The sequence below is a fragment of the Protopterus annectens genome, chromosome 2.part1, assembly GCF_019279795.1.
Source record: "Protopterus annectens isolate FY-2018-M chromosome 2.part1, PAN1.0, whole genome shotgun sequence".
NCBI lineage: Eukaryota > Metazoa > Chordata > Ceratodontiformes > Protopteridae > Protopterus > Protopterus annectens.
Genome location: NC_056729.1, coordinates 627,970,022 through 627,988,234, shown reverse-complemented (window position 1 = coordinate 627,988,234; position 18,213 = coordinate 627,970,022). Strand labels below are relative to the sequence as shown.

The 18,213-nt window shown below is 37.3% G+C and overlaps 1 protein-coding gene across 1 annotated transcript in view; it reads left to right on the top strand.

The window, feature by feature from the left end:
• The window catches only part of LOC122794167 (brain and acute leukemia cytoplasmic protein-like), a 119,766-nt gene extending 102,989 nt beyond the window's left edge, over positions 1-16,777 (top strand). The window contains exon 3 of the mRNA XM_044062371.1: positions 16,274-16,777. Coding sequence (XP_043918306.1) covers positions 16,274-16,482 — 209 coding nt within the window. The 3' untranslated portion in view covers positions 16,483-16,777. The remainder of the gene's footprint in view (positions 1-16,273) is intronic.
• Positions 16,778-18,213: the final 1,436 nt, after the last annotated feature.

The following is an 18,213-nucleotide window of genomic DNA, read 5'->3' as shown; positions in this document are numbered from 1 at the left end:
CCAGAGCTGCTGGACATGCTACACCTAAAGAAATCCCAATACCTCCGAGCTACATGCTCTAGGGACCTAAACCTTGTCAAAACAATAAACAGGACATACTGGAGGGATAGATTCCTGTCCCAGAGACTTCCCATACTCTGGAACAGGCTACCCATCTATGTCAAGCAAAGTTCTTCATTAGCACTCTTCAAGAAAAATCTTGATGAATGGATGGGAAATAGGAAATACACCCCGGGGATCACTTCTGTGTCTCTGCTCGACAGTGACACAGGAAAATAGCTTTCTTGGGTGGCATAAGCTAGGGAACCTTGTTGGCTGGGATTACGTAGGCCCTTGGGCGGATAGCCTAGTACCTACCTATGAACCTATGAACCTCTATAGGTATATGTGTATCTATCTATCTATCTATCTATCTATCTATCTGTCTGTCTATATATATATATATATATATATATATATATATATATATATATATATATATATATATAGCGAGAGAAAGAGAGAGAGAGGAAGACAGATCATATAGATATATCTTTATCAACTGTCTATATATCTGTATATATATATATATATATATCTATATATATATATATATACACACAGAGAGAGAGAGAGAGAGATCTATATAGTGAGAGAGATATAGAATTATAACTAAATATAAATATAATTATAGATATAGAGCTATGCATTTATATATATATATATATATATATATATATATATATATATATATATATATATATATATATATTTATATAAGTCCTCTGCATCTTATCAAATGCTTATGTCCGAGTTTGTGTATATTAGGGTCAGGGTTGAGCCCCCTTCCCTCTTTAGTAATGGGTGTTAACCCTAATCCTAATGCTGCCCCTTCCCTTAACCATAACCCTACACCTTACCTTCATAAAAACCTTCCCCCAACACTGCAACTATTTAGACGTATTTGAGGCTAATGTTATGTGGGAGGGTTAGTGTTAATTTTGGGAGAGGAAACAGTTTTCCTTTCTTGATTTTATTACATTCAATATTTTTTTTGTTTTCAGTGTTGTGTATGTTTAAACTTTTTTGCCAGTGTGCTTTCAATTTGACATTAAATCAGTTTGATCATACACAATAGAACAATATCTGTCTGTCTATATATATATATATATATATATATATATACATATATATATATATATATATATATATATATATATATATATATATATATATATATATATATATATATATATATATATATATATATATATATATATATATATATATATATGGGACTACCTTGTATGAATGAAATTACGTTTCGTCAAATTTTACTTAGCCGACTCTACTTCTCCAAAACTGCATTTACCCGAAAGCATGGGCTGCCAAAATCCTTTCCCTGTGAAAGGAACCACTTGGCCACCAGGGAAAAAAAAAACTAAATGGAGTAAAAGTAAACCCACCAAAGTGGAGGGCTTTACCTCCCACACCCTCCCTACTTAAATATGCCAACTCTGAGATTGCACTACACTGAAGAGAGGGCAAAGTTCACCATGGTGGCCAAGTTGTTCCTTGTGTGTGAGTGTGTGTGTGTGTGTGTGTGTGTGTGTGTGTGTGTGTGTGTGTGTGTGTGTGTGTGTGTGTGTGCGCGCGCATTTAGTTAGGTAGATACATAGACAGACAGACAGATAGATAGATAGATAGATAGATAGATAGATAGATAGATAGATATAAAGATAGATTTATTTAATTAACCTTTCTTAATTAGAAGAGGGCATTCATTACATTATTGATGCCAAGACTGACACATACTATATGCCAGTATATAACTGCAGTGCTCTCTCTTAAACTATTTTTTTCAATTTGCATAAAAGGTATGCACCACTTAGTATAAATACATGCAGTAATATCATTACATTACTGTAAACAAGAGTGAGAGATATGTTAGTGTATAACTGCAGTAGTTTAACATAAACTGCTTTCTTTAATGGTTATAAGTGAATATTTATACAGCATTCTAGCTGAAAGAACTGCAGTGAATTCATTACATTACTGCAAGCAACTTTAACAGATAAACCACATTATTTTGTCTTTAGGTGATTATTTTCAATATTTAGAAAGGGCGTTTTTAGTACTGTATTGGACATCGGACATAGAAACATGTATACAACTTTAGTGGAACACACTGTCCTTCCAAGTACTCGTAAGCACTTCCCATATGAATTCATCTGATGTATGCACAAGCACTTTTCATATCCTTTCTCCCAAGTACACATAAGCACTTCCCAATGATTATCTCTACTGTATGTATAAGTACTTACCATGCAAACATTGTACTTCAATAAAGAGTTATGTAAAATTGTTTTAAGAAATTAAATGCCATGTAACATAATATGTGGATTTATTATGCACTTTCTCTTTTGCCCCAGCACCTTTTTTTCTCTGTTTTTATTATTTTAATTATATATTGCTTTCTCCTTTATTATTTTTTTTTATCCCCAATTTAACCTCCCACATTAGTGAGCGTTCAACATTTGCCCTTCCAGAGACATCCTCACAGGGTTTGGCAGTGGCACTGGTCCAGCAGGCACCCGAGCATGTGGCAGCCTGGCAAGCCTCACTGAAAGGGGGCTTCAGAACTTGGTAGATAATGTACTGGAGTAGACAGTGGAAAGATGGATTTAGCCAGTCAAAGCCTCTGTTCAGCACGTTCAAGACATGCTATCCCAGTTGGTGCCAACCACTTCACCACCCCTCAACATTGGGGTCCTACATACACTGCACCACTATCTGGCAGTGGAAGCATTTGAGGTCTTTTAGACTGGGAACTCCTGCACCATCTCTTCATCAGCCTTTATTTCCTTCTCCTTTGCATTTACCTTCTTACCTTTTGCCCACCTACACTACCCTATCATAAATACGCACTTAAAAAATAGGGAGTCATAGAATCATAGGAGCTTACTAGGCTATCAACCCAGAGGTCATTTCAAGCCTAGCCATTTCATCCCAATGTAATACCATAGATACTCTAGTCAATACCCAAGATTATATTTATTAATGACTGTCCATGTCCAGGAGGGTTGTGGGCGCTATCCCCTGTAAGTTCATAGGTTCATAGGTTCATACTAGTCTATCTGCCCTAGGGCATTTATAAGCCTAGCCAGAGTGTGTGTGGCTTTCACCACTCCTTAGGATGAGAATACTATACCCATTAGTTTGCTGTGCCTCTGTCCAGCAGTGACACAGAGATGATTCCCGGGGTAAACCTACAATCTCCCATCCACTCGTCAAGATTTCTCTTGAACAGAGTCAGTGAGGGGCTCTGCCTCACATGGACTGGGATTCTGTTCCATAGTGTAGGGAGTCTCTGGGTGATGAATCTGTCCCTCCAGCATGCCCTATTTTTATCCGTGTTGAGGTTTAAGTCTCTTGCTCTCGTGGCTCTGGTGGGATTTGGATTTTTGAGGTGGAGCATGTCTATTAATGCCGGGTCGGACATGGCCTTCTATGGCAGGCACAGATCACCTCTGAGGAGGCGGCATGCCACTGAATAGAGCTGGAGTTTCTTCAGTCGGGCAGCATATGACATATGTTTGAGCCCTTTATCCTTTTGGTGAGGAACTTTTGGGGTCTTTCCTACTGCTGCAGGTGTCGGGTAAGGTACATTCCCAATGGGGCATTGTACTCAATCATTGGCCTGATAAGTGAAGAATACAGGGGTACAATGACCTCTCCTGATCTGGATGTGAATCCCTTCATGATCAGGTGGGCTATGTAGAAGGTCTTCCTAACCACTTTGCCAATCTGAGTCTCAAATGACAGCTTACTGTCAACTTGGGTCCCCAGGTCCCTGATAACTTCTTCTGTGTTTAATGGATTACCACCTATGTGGTAATTAGGGGTTACCTTGTTTTTCCCAAAGGGTAGGACTATACATTTTATGGCATTTAGCTTAAGGCCATGGTTCTGGCACCAGTTATCCATTTCTATGAGACCTCTCTGGAGGATGTCTGTGTCTGAATGAGTGTCAATTATGGTGCCCAGTTTGCAGTCATCTGCACATTTTATCAGCCACAATCCCCCTATGTTTGCCTGCACTTCAGAAAAATAAATGCCCAAAAGAGGGGCCCAGGACTGAGCCCTGTGGGACACCACTTGTAACTGGCTTAGAGTCTGACATGGCACCAGCAACTCTAACCCTGTGTGTTCTGTTCTTGAGCCAGTTTGCAACCCATCTTGTGACATATGGGTTTACATCTAAGCTGGTGAGCTTTTCTATGATGCCCGAGTGGGGTATTGTGTCGAAGGCTTTTGCTAGGTCAAGGTAGGCTGTGTGAACTGCCTTACCCTCATCAATGGCCTTAGTGACTGTTTCAAAAAAATCAACCAAGTTCAAGAGGCAGGATCTGCCCTTGACAAAGCCAAATTGGGTAGGATCCAGTGTCTGTAGGTCCCCAATGTCTTTATTTATGAGTTCCATTATGATCCTCTCCATAGCTTTGCAGACAAGGCTCATCAAGCTTATGGGGCGGTAATTTCCAGGGTCCGTAGAAGCACCGCCTTTGTGGAGTGGGACCACAGTTGCTGTACGCCATTCTTTGGGTATGTATCCTGTAGTAAGGCTAAGATTAAACAGCAACCTTATGTGTGGGTTTAGTTCCTCATTGAGTTCATGTAGCACACAGTCGGGGACACCGTCCGGTCCCATTGATGCTGTGTTTTTTTGCTTTAGAGAGAGCAGCTCTCACCTGGGCATCTGAGATGTTTGGGAGGCTAGACTCTGGTGGGATAGATATTTCTCCTTTTGGGGGGGAGGGAGGGGAGAAATTTGCACTGAACCTGTCTGCCAGTATGTTGGCAATGTCTGTGGGTTCAGTGATTTTTTTATCATTTTGGACTAATTCTGAGCATATCTGGGTGTTTCCACACAGGTTTCTAACATAGCTAAAGAAGGCCTTATGATTGTCTTTTGTGTCATTAGCGATTTTTCTCTCAAAGTTGGCCTTGGGTGATTTTATGAGTGATCGTAGTTTTTTGCTAGTATTGATCAGAGATGCCTTCCCTTTTAGGGATTTTGCTCTGTCATGTAGTAGCTTTCTCCTCTTGTTGTAGAGTTTGTTTATGGCTGGGGTCCACCAGACAGGCGCCTGCCTTTGGTGGAAAGGGTCTTGATTTTATTAGGGATTGCTTGATCCATACATTCCTGGAGGTGTTCATAGAAGGCATTTGTAAGGGTTTCAGCAGAGTGGGTTGTGGTTTCCACTGGCTCGGGGCCTTGAAGGATACCACTCCAGTCTTAAGAAGTGTGAAGTTTGCTTTTGAGAAGTTCTTCACTGTGGTCTTTTTGCTGGGGGTGGGGCGGGATGTGGATCTCCAATGAGATTAATTTATGGTCTGATCTCACCAATGAGGGATATACTTCCAGTGTGGAGCATTTTGTCCCCATGTTTGTGATGATCAGGTCTAGTATATTTTCTCCTCTTGTGGGAATGGTGACTAGTTGTTCCATAGCATTTGAGTTTATGAACTCCAGGAACCTTTGGGCTAGGGTGTTGGGGCTTGAGTAATGTTCCCAGTCTATGTTTGGGTAGTTGAAGTCACCCAATATGATGGTGTTTGGAGAGACATTCATATTTTCCAGTGTCTTCAGGAAGGCTGTGTGGGTTTCCTGAGTTTGAGAAGGTGGTCTGTAGCATGCTACAAACTGTAGGGCAGTTTTGCCTATGGTTAATTGCACCTGGATGGTCTCCGATGCTTCGTGCGTTGCCACTAACCTGGAGGTGTGGGTATCCTTTATGAATATGGATACTCCCCTCCTTTTGTGGTTCGATCCAAGTTTTGGGGCGAAAAGCATGATATGAGGTATAACCTGATAGTGCTGGGGTGCTCTCAGGAGCCTTGAACCAGGTTTCAGTCACAGCACAGACATCGATGTTCTCCATACTGAGGAGGGCTTCGAGGGCGTGCATCTTGAGGTTTAGACTTCTGGCATTGAGCAGTATTACCCTTAGTTTCTTCCATTTTGTTTTCTAGGGAGGTAGGTTTATCATTTGAGCCTTGCCTAAAAAAGGCACTATGGGGGTGGCAAGAGCCTTTGCCAATATCCGGAAGCCCAGGGGTGACAGGTGCAAGCCTTCCCTTGCGAAGCAGCATGGTAAGTCCGTTAGTTTTGGTCTGAACTTCTGACAAGCATACACCAAACAGCAGGGAGGCCAACACTGACCCTTGTGGCACCCCGCTGGTGACAGGTCTAATGGCTGATGTGGAGTCACCCACTTTGATAGTGTGTGACTGGTTTGTGATCCAGTTGGCAAACCATCTTACAACAAAGGGGGTTACATTCAATTTGCTAAAGTTATCAGTAATGCCTGAGTGTGAGATTGTGTCAAAGGCCTTTGCCAAGTTGAGGTATGCTGTGTTCACAGATTTGTCCTCATCAATGGCCCTGGTCATATTTTCAAAGATTTAACAGGCAGGATCTTCCCTTGATGAAGCTGAATTGGGTCCAATCCAGGGTTTGGAGATGCCTATGTCTATTTATAAGGTCCATGATGATACGTTCCATGGTTTTATATATGAGCTGGTCAGACTTATGTGTCTATAATTCCCTGGGTGTGTTGCTAAGCTACGTTTGTGGAGAGGAATGACTATTACTGTTCTCAATTCTGCAAGAACAAAGCCAGTGGTTAGGCTGTGATTGAATAGTGTACTTAATGGCGATGCTAGTTTGTGTTTTAGTTTGTTTAGAAGACAGCCTGGCATGCTGTCTATCCCACAGAGGATGTTTTTTTTTACCTTAGACAAGGCTTTAATGCATGCACTTCAGATGTATAGAGAGGGGAGGGTTGGGGGCAAGGTTTGTAATAAGTTTGGAGTGGGTAAGGGAGTGAAATTTTCACCAACTATGTCTGCTAGCAGGTATGCTATCTCTGCAGGACCAATGTGTGTGATACTGTTAGTCACTAGTTCGACATATGCTTGTTTCCTACCTTTTAAGCTATGTACATAGCTGTAAAAGACCTTATGATTATCCCTGGCTGTGATTGCTAAGTTTTCTCAAAGTTACCCTTAAATGGATTTGACGTTGTCTTATTTGCCTGGTAAGGCTGAGGAGGGTGCTTTTCCATTGTTGTGGCCTTGCCTTCGTTTTCTTAGACAGCAACTTTTTTTACATTTGTTGTAAATTTTGTTGATGCTGGATTTCCACCAGGGTGGCTTTTTTTTTACTTGGAGCTCTGGCTTTGATTCTCTATCTGGAACATCTGAGTTTATACACTTATACAAGTGATTGTATAGGGCTTTAGTATAAGCTTTGGTGTAATTACCACTTCCAGCTGGGGGTGGGGCTTGGAATGCTTTTATACCATCCCCTAAGAAGGTATTGTTTGCTTTGGTGAAGTTTTTTAGTCTGATTTCACCCTTTGCTAATTCTGGTGTTAGTGCCAGTTTGAAGCTGACTGATTTGTTGTCAGATTTAACTAATGAGGATCCGACAGTTGCTGTGGTGCATTTGTTTGTCATGTTAGTGAGGAGTGGATCTAATATGTTTGTTCCTTTTGTGGGGTTTTGAACAATTTGTTCCAGGGCATTTGAGTTAACAAAATCAAGAAACTTTTGAGCTAGTGAGTTAGGGCTAGAGTAGGATTCACAGTTGATGGTGGGGTACTTGAAATCCTCCATGACCACAGTGCTTGGCAATATTTACATTTACTCCAGCTTGGTCAAGTAGGCCTCATGCACATCATGATCCATGGAGGGGGATTTATAACTTGCTATGACTTGAATGGGGATCTTACCTACAGTAATCTGATCATGGAATAACTCCATGGAGTTGTCAAGTCTAACTAGTCAGCAGGTGTATTGAGGGTCTTATCCATAGTAATCTGAACATGGTGTAACTCCATGGTGTTATCCAGTCTAACTAGCTGTGAGGTGAATTTATCTCTAATATAGATAGATACACTGCCTCCTTTAGTTCTTACATGTTCGCTTCGTGGTCTGAAGGTGTGGAAGGCATTGTAACTTTGCAAGGTCAGGGTACTCTCTGAGGCCTTGAACCAGGTTTCTATGACTGCACAGACATCTACATTTTCCAGTGATAGAAGTGCTTTCAGGGTGTGCAGTTTTTGGTTTAAGTTCTTAGCATTTAGCAGCATTACCCTTATTTTGTTATGGTTGGCAGTTTTCACAATGGCAATTTTGTTTTTGAGACCTTGCCTAAAAAAGGCACTATGGGGGATGCAAGATCCTTTCCAGCAGCCAAAAGCCTAGTGGTACCAGCTGCAAACTATCTCTGGCAAAGCAGCAAGGTTTGTCGACCATGTCATCCCAGGCTGACAGAAAGTAGATCCCATTTGAATGACACCAAAAACTAAGCTAAGGGTCTATCCTCAAACAAAAATATGATGTCCCTCCTCTACCACCTCCTCCAGCACAAACCCTCCTGATGTTTTCCTTCTGTGTTCCCCTTTGTTTGTCTCCCCCTTTTCATTCTTTCCTCCCTCTCCCTTTCTATTCTTTAATAAAACCATCAAAATGTCCACACAAGGATACCTCCATATAAAACATGATAAATATTTTTTTTATTTTAATTATAAAAGTTGTGCAGTCCACTGTTTGCCTTATATGTTTCAAGCATGACTCTGATTAGCCAAGCTTGGATGCAATAATCAAGAACATATGAAGTAATATGAAGCCTCAGGCGTTTACTTACTAATTCACAAGTTCTTAATGTTTAGTTTTGCATACTTAAGCTTTTGCCATAAAACATAGTGCTCTTAATTCATCCAAAATGACCTACACTGAGCTTATTTACATATACAGCTAGCAGTGCTGCTCATAGATAACAGTTAGGCATATTCCGAACCCTGAACTATGAACACCACCCTTAAAGAGATAACACAAGCAGAGTAGGTCATTTCTGATATCTTAGAGCACTGGCAGCCCTGAGTTAAAAAAGGGAAACATCATCCTGTCCTCAGTTTTACATACTTATGTTACGCATCAGTTCGCTGAAGCAGCTTATCTTATATTAAGATCATGCCACACACACAGAGCATTTCTTTCCTAGCTACAATTGCAAAAATAATAATGCACACTAGAATTGCTTTTCACTATAATACTCCAGAAGACACAGCATGTCATATAAAGTAAAATTAACTTTGTACTGATACAAATTAAAATTAATATTCTAGTGTCAAATTAATTTGCATGATAAAAACTGTTTTAAAAACAAAAGGCAACAACAACAAAAAATTAGAAATGGATGCATTTAGTGTGCTGTATCTTTAGCTGCCTGTAAAGGTAAGCCGGATCCAGACTCTAAGCCGGACAATAGAACAAAACAGATATACTTTTTTAATATGTAGCCATTCACAGAGGAAACCCTAACATGTTCATAGTTAAGTTATTGAAAATGTCACTGAATACTACACTAGAGATAAAAATGTTTTAAATGTTTAGAATTAGGAGCAAGCATCCTTAAGAATAGCTGTAATGCTCATATGCTGACCTGGTATGGAAACATATATAATGTAGTTTTTCCTTGCTTTTCAGTTTCCCTGAATTTCCTTTTGTTGTTTAAAGAACAGAGAGTACATTACTCAGCAAACAACTCAGGATCTAGAGTCCTTATATTGAAAGGCTAAGTGGGATTGGTTACCAGGGAAACAGCTTGTAGCCTAGGTTGTCATTATTTATAATTCCTTAATGAAACAAAAGCTCTTGTGCTTGCTGGGCTATCACTTTTCTTCTTATAATTCATATACGGTATAACAAAAGGATATTGACACAACAGAATCGAGTATGGGGAATTAATTATAGGTATTCTTTGAAAAATATTTTTCATGCAGATATGTAAAACCATCATTTTTGGCTTGGAAAATAATCACTGTCATATACTTGCTTTAGTTGTTATTTCTTAGCGCACGACATAATGTTTATTTTTAATTCTTCTTAAAAATAGCAAATACATTAGAATAAAAATAGCATTCTCTCCTCCTTTACTGTTTCAGCTATTGTCTTACACAATAAAATGGCAGTGTTTAGCTTCTATCCGGACAAAATTCTGTAAACAAGGGACACATACCGTCTTACAAAGAAAAGAACATGAAGGTATAGACAGGTAGAGACAACAAATATGGACAATACTGCTCTTTCCACATTAAAGCATCAGACCCACATTTCAAATAACAGGATCTGGTGAGGACAGACTTGTTTCAGAGGAATGTGGGGTTTTATTACTCAAAGTGAGTACAGATCAGATCTACATTTGCAGAGTGTTACCTGGGCAATATTTAAATTACCAGAAATGACAAAAAGTGTAACCATGTAAGCCTAATTAGACCAAAAATAAAATGTAGAGTATCTTGGATCATAAACATGCCTTTCCTATAACAACAAAATCCAATAAAGTCATTCTTTTCTTTAAAAACATAAGAACTTCTTCAAGCATGAAGTATGCAAAGACTGTAATGACTATAATACCAATAGAGGAAAAATTAGGCAGTTTTGCTTCTGAGATGTAAAAATACTGACTATTATCAAAGTTAATTGAGTACAATGCCAGGGACATATGCCTGCATTTCTAAGTTATACGATTGCAGACTCGTTGAATTGTCTGGCCTTAGTAAACTCAGAATCTAAGAAGGCTAGTTCTAGTCAGCATTATGTCAAATAAGAATTGACTAAGTATATTGCTTTTAACACAGAAGACTTTTATAATTCCAAATTCCATGCATTTTGCACTGAACATTCACCAAGAATGACTACACAAGCCATTTTCCCATCCATTAATTAAAACAAAGAAAAGTAGCAATGATTTGTTCAAGAAACTTTTGTCAGAAAATATATTTTATATTTTATAGTTAATTTTTTTCTGTTATCTTTTTGCAGTTGTTAATTTTCCTGGTGATGTCAGGAGGGGACCAACAAAATTATGCCACTCCCTTAATGGGTAAGCGAATATTTCAGGAAGACCCCCTTAATGGATACCTGATTATCTCAGGAAGAGTACAATTAAGCACTGGGTGTCGATCATTTACTATATTTGAAAGGGCTTCACATTTTACCACAATATAGTATTTGAAAGTTTAATACACTTTTTTAAGGCAGACTCAATCAGTGGCTGGGGAAATTCATAAACAATATGTACAGCTCTGTGCATGGGTGTTAGTGTACAATGTATGCAGAAGTGCCTGTGTTAAAATTCAGAAAGCTCAGTCAACCTAGGATACACTGCCCATATGAGATCCTCACATATACCTCCAACAGGCAAGGATCATCCATGCAACACAAATCTGTATTATACTGCTAAGCTTTACATCTTAAAGAAGCTTGGTAAATATTAAATAATAAGAAATAAGATTATGGTTCTATTTACCTGAGTGGGTTGCCATGCTGTAAATGCATTCCTCAGCCAAGTGATTAAGTGCTGCTCTTTGAAGAGTGTACTGAAATTGTAGACATTATATTACTTGCAATTAGTGTTTAACAGAAATCTCATTCAAATACAATAAATGGAATATAATATATGGTCCCCTTTCTGGACCAAAATATTGCTGTGATGAAGGGGCTTGTGTATCTCAGTAAAGCTATGTAGGGACACTGAATTCATATAGGTCATGACAGAGCGGTCAGCTAAAGGATGGTCCATTGGAGAAGGTAATGACAATCCATTCCAGCTTTTTCACCATGTAAATCCTATGGACAAATGCAACCAGAAACACATTAAACATGAGAATGGAACTTGAGACCTGCAGGCATGAAGGTTTCCAGCATACTGCTGGAGAAGAGCAAAGGGCACGTATAAGTAAAGCTGGAGTTTATAACATGGACAGATTAAAGTTGAAAGGTTGTGAAACTATATGCCACTGGAACACAGAATGTAAGAATAATGAACTAAGGTAAACTTTAGGTGGGTAAAGATGAGATGGCAAGAATAACTATTGCTATCTTGTAAACAAGTGAACTAATCTATACTGTACATCAGATAATCATGATCTCTTCTGCTAGGATCAAGAATCTTGCAAAATATATGGAGTAGCTCTCATACTTCATAAAAGTGTTTTTTGCTAAAACACAAAGAATGATAACTTGATCTCAGTCAGAGCGCAATATAAATGACTCAGCATTGCAGTGATAAAAGTTTATTTTCCAAGTACAGGTTCTGAAGGGGGGGGGTGGGTCTGATAGATTTTCTAAGGATCTGCTGTGACATTTGGTACATTCATCATTGGTCATTGAATCTTAAAGTCGTTAGTGAAAAGCACAACTGAAATAGCAAGCAGATTTGACCTAGGAGTATGAAAAGAAGTGTGGCCTAAAATAGCCTTTCTTATAGCAACAAATTTCAATAAACTGATTTTTTGAATAACAGGAAGGAGAGAAGGAGAAACAGCGAGCTTTGAGATAGTTTCACTGTACATTATTCGAGCTTACCAAGATAATTCATCAGTCATAGCAAAAACTCTTCACGTCTGACAAAATGCTAGATTGCCAAAATCAAAATCAGATCTACTATATACTTTGCAAACAGAGATGGAAGAATTCTATACATATAGCAAAAACAAGGCTTGGAGTTGGGTGTGGCTCAGATTGTAACTTCCTAACTGAAACATTTAGAACTAATTTAAAATGTATTTATTTATATATTTATGAGGGTTTTTTTGTACTAGGATATTTCAGTGGAATCTTATGGAGAAAAACTCTACAAATACATTCATGTGAATTGAGAATGACACAATATTAATGAAGATGTAATGTATTTGCAAATAAACAAAGAAAATGTTGAAAGGTAGAAGAGAGATATAATACTAAATTTCTAATACTAAATATGATACTAACGTATCTAATGTTCTAATGCTAAATAATTCTGATGTTCAGAAATGCAATTATTTGCTCTCAAGAGACTTGAGTCAATACAGTTTTATACAAATAGAGTTAATATTTGCACGACATAAGACTTTGTCACATTAATATAGAATTTATATAAACATAACAAGAGAAGTAGTGATAAAATGGATATAATATTTATGGAACGTTATCTGATAATTAGAAGATTTCAGTAGTGTAGGAATAGAAGAAAAAGTGCAATATGTATGTAGTGGAACTGCTATATGAAAAGTTTAGTTAGAAGTGGTGAAATAATTAAGTAGAATAAGATAGGAAAGGTGAGATAATATAAGACATGTCTAGAAGAAGAAGGGTATTGGTAATGTTATTTATGTATGTATTTATTTATTTGGTTGCTTGTTTATGTATTTATTTTCTTACTTATTTATATTTGCTTATAGGGTAGAGCACTCATCATAAATGACCAATTGCATGGTCAGCCCAGGTTACATAAATAGTAACAGAAAATTGAAAATTGGGCATCAACATTGCATTATCATATATAAGATAAGAATGTAGGCAACTGTGCATATGTGCATAGGTCAACATATATTAATACAGGAATACAGGAAGCTTTGCATTTACATAGAGGATTACATATTTGTTGCAGTCAAAAAACTGATTCAAAAGCGAAATATATGTACAGATTTTCATAAGAAGAAACAATAATAAGAGAAAAAAGAAAATATGTTAATAGGAAGGAGAGAAGAAGAAAGAGTTGAGAGTTGGGTTCAGTGTACATTATTCAACTGTATATAGGTAGGATATCATCTGCAAATTAGTAAGATACTAGATGTAAAGTGAAGGATTAAATTCTGTGGAGTTATGTTAGAACAGGTAGGAATTAACTACCAGATAGGTTGTCAGAAAGCTGAAAATAAGTGTGTAAGAAAAGTGAGGATGAAAGGGGGGGCCTCTTGTAACTGACATACACTGCAGGAGGTGAGGAGTTAATTGACGTCATGTATTCAGACAATTGTATTCATATTACTTTTTTAGAAAGTGCTTGAAATGAGATCTGAAATTGGAATAGTCTGTGAATTCAACTAAGTCATGAGGACGTGACTACCAAAGTTTTGAGAATGGACTGAGAAGCTGTGACAAATAGAATGTACCCTAAAAGAAGGTGTTTGTAAAGGTGTCTTGACTTATGAGGTTATAGGTCATAGACACAGCAAGCAGCTTTGAGGCATGGGTGAAGGGGGCTAGTCTTAATGAAGTAGTTTGAAAAGAAGAGAAACAATAAAAAGTTTGGCTCTCGCCTGTACCAACAGCCACTTGGCCCTAAAAACAGTGAGGTTTGATATGAAGTAGCAGATTTTATTCGCGATAGTTTGAAGAGTGATTAAGTTTTTGGTAGAAGCAGACAAAAGAAGTCTGTACTCAAGCTGTTTGAAAAGGGCATCTTTGTATATACCTGTGCTGGCAGGGGTTGAGAGAAACTGAGAGATCTTGTTGCCACGGAAAAGTAGGTAGCTGTTCTTGTTTTTTTTTAGTTTTCCAGGCCATTTTGGATCAAATGCAAAGCTGAAATACTCTATCTGATTTGTCTGAATTCTTACAGCAGCTCTGAACTTTCTATAAGTAAACTTATTTTTTTTAGTTGAGACAGTTTTGGTAAAAGTAGAGTCCAAGGCATTTATAAATAACCTTAGTTGAATGTTGTTGTGATATTTATCCAAAAACAGATATTTTCTTTCTCTGTGGCATGTGATAAAATCTAATGACAGCAGGAGATGTTAGCCATAATTATGAACGTACACAGATGTGTATGGGAACATTCTTTAAGACCTCTAAAGTCTTGACACTTTCAGACATAATGCCCACATCAACCTCAATTGTGTTTGTACATATCTGGTCAGTATGCATAGCTGCTAACTGTGAAAACATGGGTTCAGCAGAGCAGTGTCACAGAGTATGTACCAGTTATCTCATGCATTGATTTTATCCTTATGTCCACCATGATACCTTCACAATGATACTTCGGGTCAAAGCGGCACAAATGATGATAGTATTACTCAGCAAACCTGATGGTGCTGTTGCTGAAAGTCATACCATCCTATGTCTTTTATGTGCCTCAGAATGAGCTGTTGTTATACCAGTAACACTGCATGTTGTCAGTGCATTGTTGTTATTGTGTTGGAATGTGATATGCATATAACAGGCATGTGGCAATTGTGCCTATGTTGTTAAAGACCTCCAGGTGATAATATGGTACTACATCCTAGGATGCACTGTACACAGAGTAACCAGCACTGGATACAAATTTTAAAATTTAAAATCATTCTGTAGTACCCACCATGAACTACATCCAATGTCATAACCAGCCCACTGGTGATAATATGGTACTACATCCTGGGATGCACAGTACACAGTGAAGCCTGCAGTGCGTGCAAATCTTAAAACAGAAAATCATTCTGAAGTGTTCATATATTCCACTACAAGTTCATCTTAGCTGCTTGTTTTTTTTTCCCTGCACACAGCTATAATGCATATCTTTTCAGCACACACACACACACACACACATATATATATATATATATATATATATATATATATATATATATATATATATATATATATATATATATATGTGTGTGTATATATATTTATATATATATATATATATATATATATATATATATATATATATATATATATATATTACACAAATATAGATATAGATAGATAGATATAAATATAAATATATATGTATTTTATATATATATATATAGAGAGAGAGAGAGAGAGAGAGAGAGAGAGAGAAAGAGATATTCTGTGGCATACTATAGATGTAGAGATCATTACTGCATGTGCCCTTCCATGCTATAAAACCAGCTATAGTCCCTCTATACATTGTATCTATTTTGATGTTTTATAAGTGATGGACATCTACATTCCAGTGCCAATCATATACCAGTTACCAGGACAAAACCACTTGTAGTCTACATGTGCTACTTAGCTGAGCTTTCTGTATTTACAATGATCATATAACTGTTTGTTTGTATTATTCAGTGTAGGCAACTAATCCTAGTTCATACTTTGTAAGTTAAAATTTCAGAAGGTTGTTGACCATCAAAAAACATGCTTGTTCAGGTTTCTTACTGTTGTTTGTGGTGGGTATAATTGAATTAAACATTTCTTATTCAATGTAAGAGCACTGAGATGAGATGCATAATCTTCAAGTATTTAACAAGTATTTAAGATGTTACACAACATGTTTATTTGAAAAAAGTTAAATTACAAGCTATATATTACAAAAAAATCACTTGACAGAAATTCCCATTGCTTGCATCTCAAATAATGAATATTTGTTTATTCATGTATTTATTTATTTAATTTTACAAGTATGTTTACATCTTGCATATTTAATAATTATTTTTTTCATTTCAAATTTCAGTGGCAGATTTTTTTGATGATGGACTCCCAGCCCAGGCACAGGCTTACCTCAAAATCTGCACGACCATCTCAGAACCAGTACTCAGTGGCAAGAAGCCAATGTCTGGAAAACAAACTTCAAAAAAGCAGGCAACGTCTAGCCATTTAAGAGACTCAGCAGTGCAGAAATGCAATGTAGTGCAAACTGGAGAAGTGAGTCCTTCAGCATGAGAACTTGGAATATTCAGTTGATTGCTTGTGTATTTACTAAATATGGTCGTTAGTATGTGGGAAGTGTGTACTCAAAACAAACATGTTATTTCCAAAAGGCCACATATAGTTCAGTTTTACAAACTACTCAATAAAACTACAGCAATAGGAAAGTAGTATTTTTGTTTAGATACACAGCTGACTGCCTTGCAAAATGTAACTTTTCCTTTTAGGTTTTGTACACATTTTTCCAAATGTTATAGCTTAATAAAAATAAGTTAAATAAAATAATTCAGTTCTGAATGTATTTGGTACATTTGATCTGTCTGTGTCTATATTCTTTCCAAAAAACCTGCAAGGTGAGTACAGCTCAGAATGTAAATGGCATATCTGTGTTTCAGAGTGCATTGATGTTCTTTGCAGAAAACTGGAAGATAATTCAAATTTGACACTGCCCACAACAGTTGAAAATGCTGGGGAAACTAAAACAAGTGACACGACATCTTTTAAAAAATGCCATAGTTTGGTAGACACTAAGATGTCAGCTACTGGAGTGAAAATTAACAGTCAAAGTAAGCTGACACTATCAGAGGTAAAAGTATGAGAGCTGCAAATCTGGAATCGATGTTTTAAGTAAATACATTATTTAGTATTTTTGTTTCAGGGTATGCATTTCAATAAAAATTATCAGATACTAGCTAAGATAAGATAAACAGACAAATTAACTAGTGATCCTCAAGGATTTTCAAGATTGGTCTTCTAGCTTTTACTGCTCAGACTCATTGGGCCAGATTCTAAATGAGTTGCTCTGTGTGTAACTGACTTACTCTGGTGTAAGCCAGCCCATATTCTGAAAGACTTGCTCTGAGCATAAGTGACTTAAAGGCCTATCTATAAACACTGGGGCCAGATTCTAAATGATTTGTTCTCAGTGTAAGTGACTTACTTCAGTGTAAGGCTGTCTATAAACAGGCTCACATCAGGGCCAGATTCCAAAAAACCTGCGCTTAATTTAAATGACTTACGCTCAGAGCAAGTCTTTTGGAACTGGGCCCATTATGACAACTGTAAGCACAGGTGTATCAATAATATATACCCAAGTTAAGTACGGTTGGATAACCACCGTGCATTATGTTTGAGGGTTAAAGTTTCACTTTCTTTGTTCTAGGGTAAAGGAGTTAGGGCCGTGTCATCAATTTCAGTCTGTGTAGAGTCTCTATGTCCTCCTTGTGTCAATATGTGGGTTTTCTCCATGCATTCCGTTTACTTCTACAGGACAAGTATGCTGATTGACTGGTTACTCAAATTTGTTCTCAGAAATACTGCTTACTTTTACCCTTACAGGCTGCATCAAGGCTAAAAAGGGTCCAGACTTTACCTTATCAAAAACAGATTAAAAATAAAATATGTACAAGCATACATCAATGAAAGTTACAAAAGAAGAAATATGTTAAGAGGGGGAACCTAGCAGAGAAGTGCAAATCTAACAATAATGTTTTGGTAAAATAATTTCAAATTCATAATGAAAATATTTGGTAACAGTATGAAAAAATACATAACCATTGTTACTCTAGTACATTATAATGTAAATATATTATCACCTGAAGATTTTGATACTATTACACATCTCAGATTCCATCCTCCAGATGTTGAAGTTTAGTTATTAGAAACAGTCATCAGCCATCCATTCCTTCCTGTCCATATGTAGTGACCCAAAACTACACAGAGATACTGAATGAACATGCCCTGCCT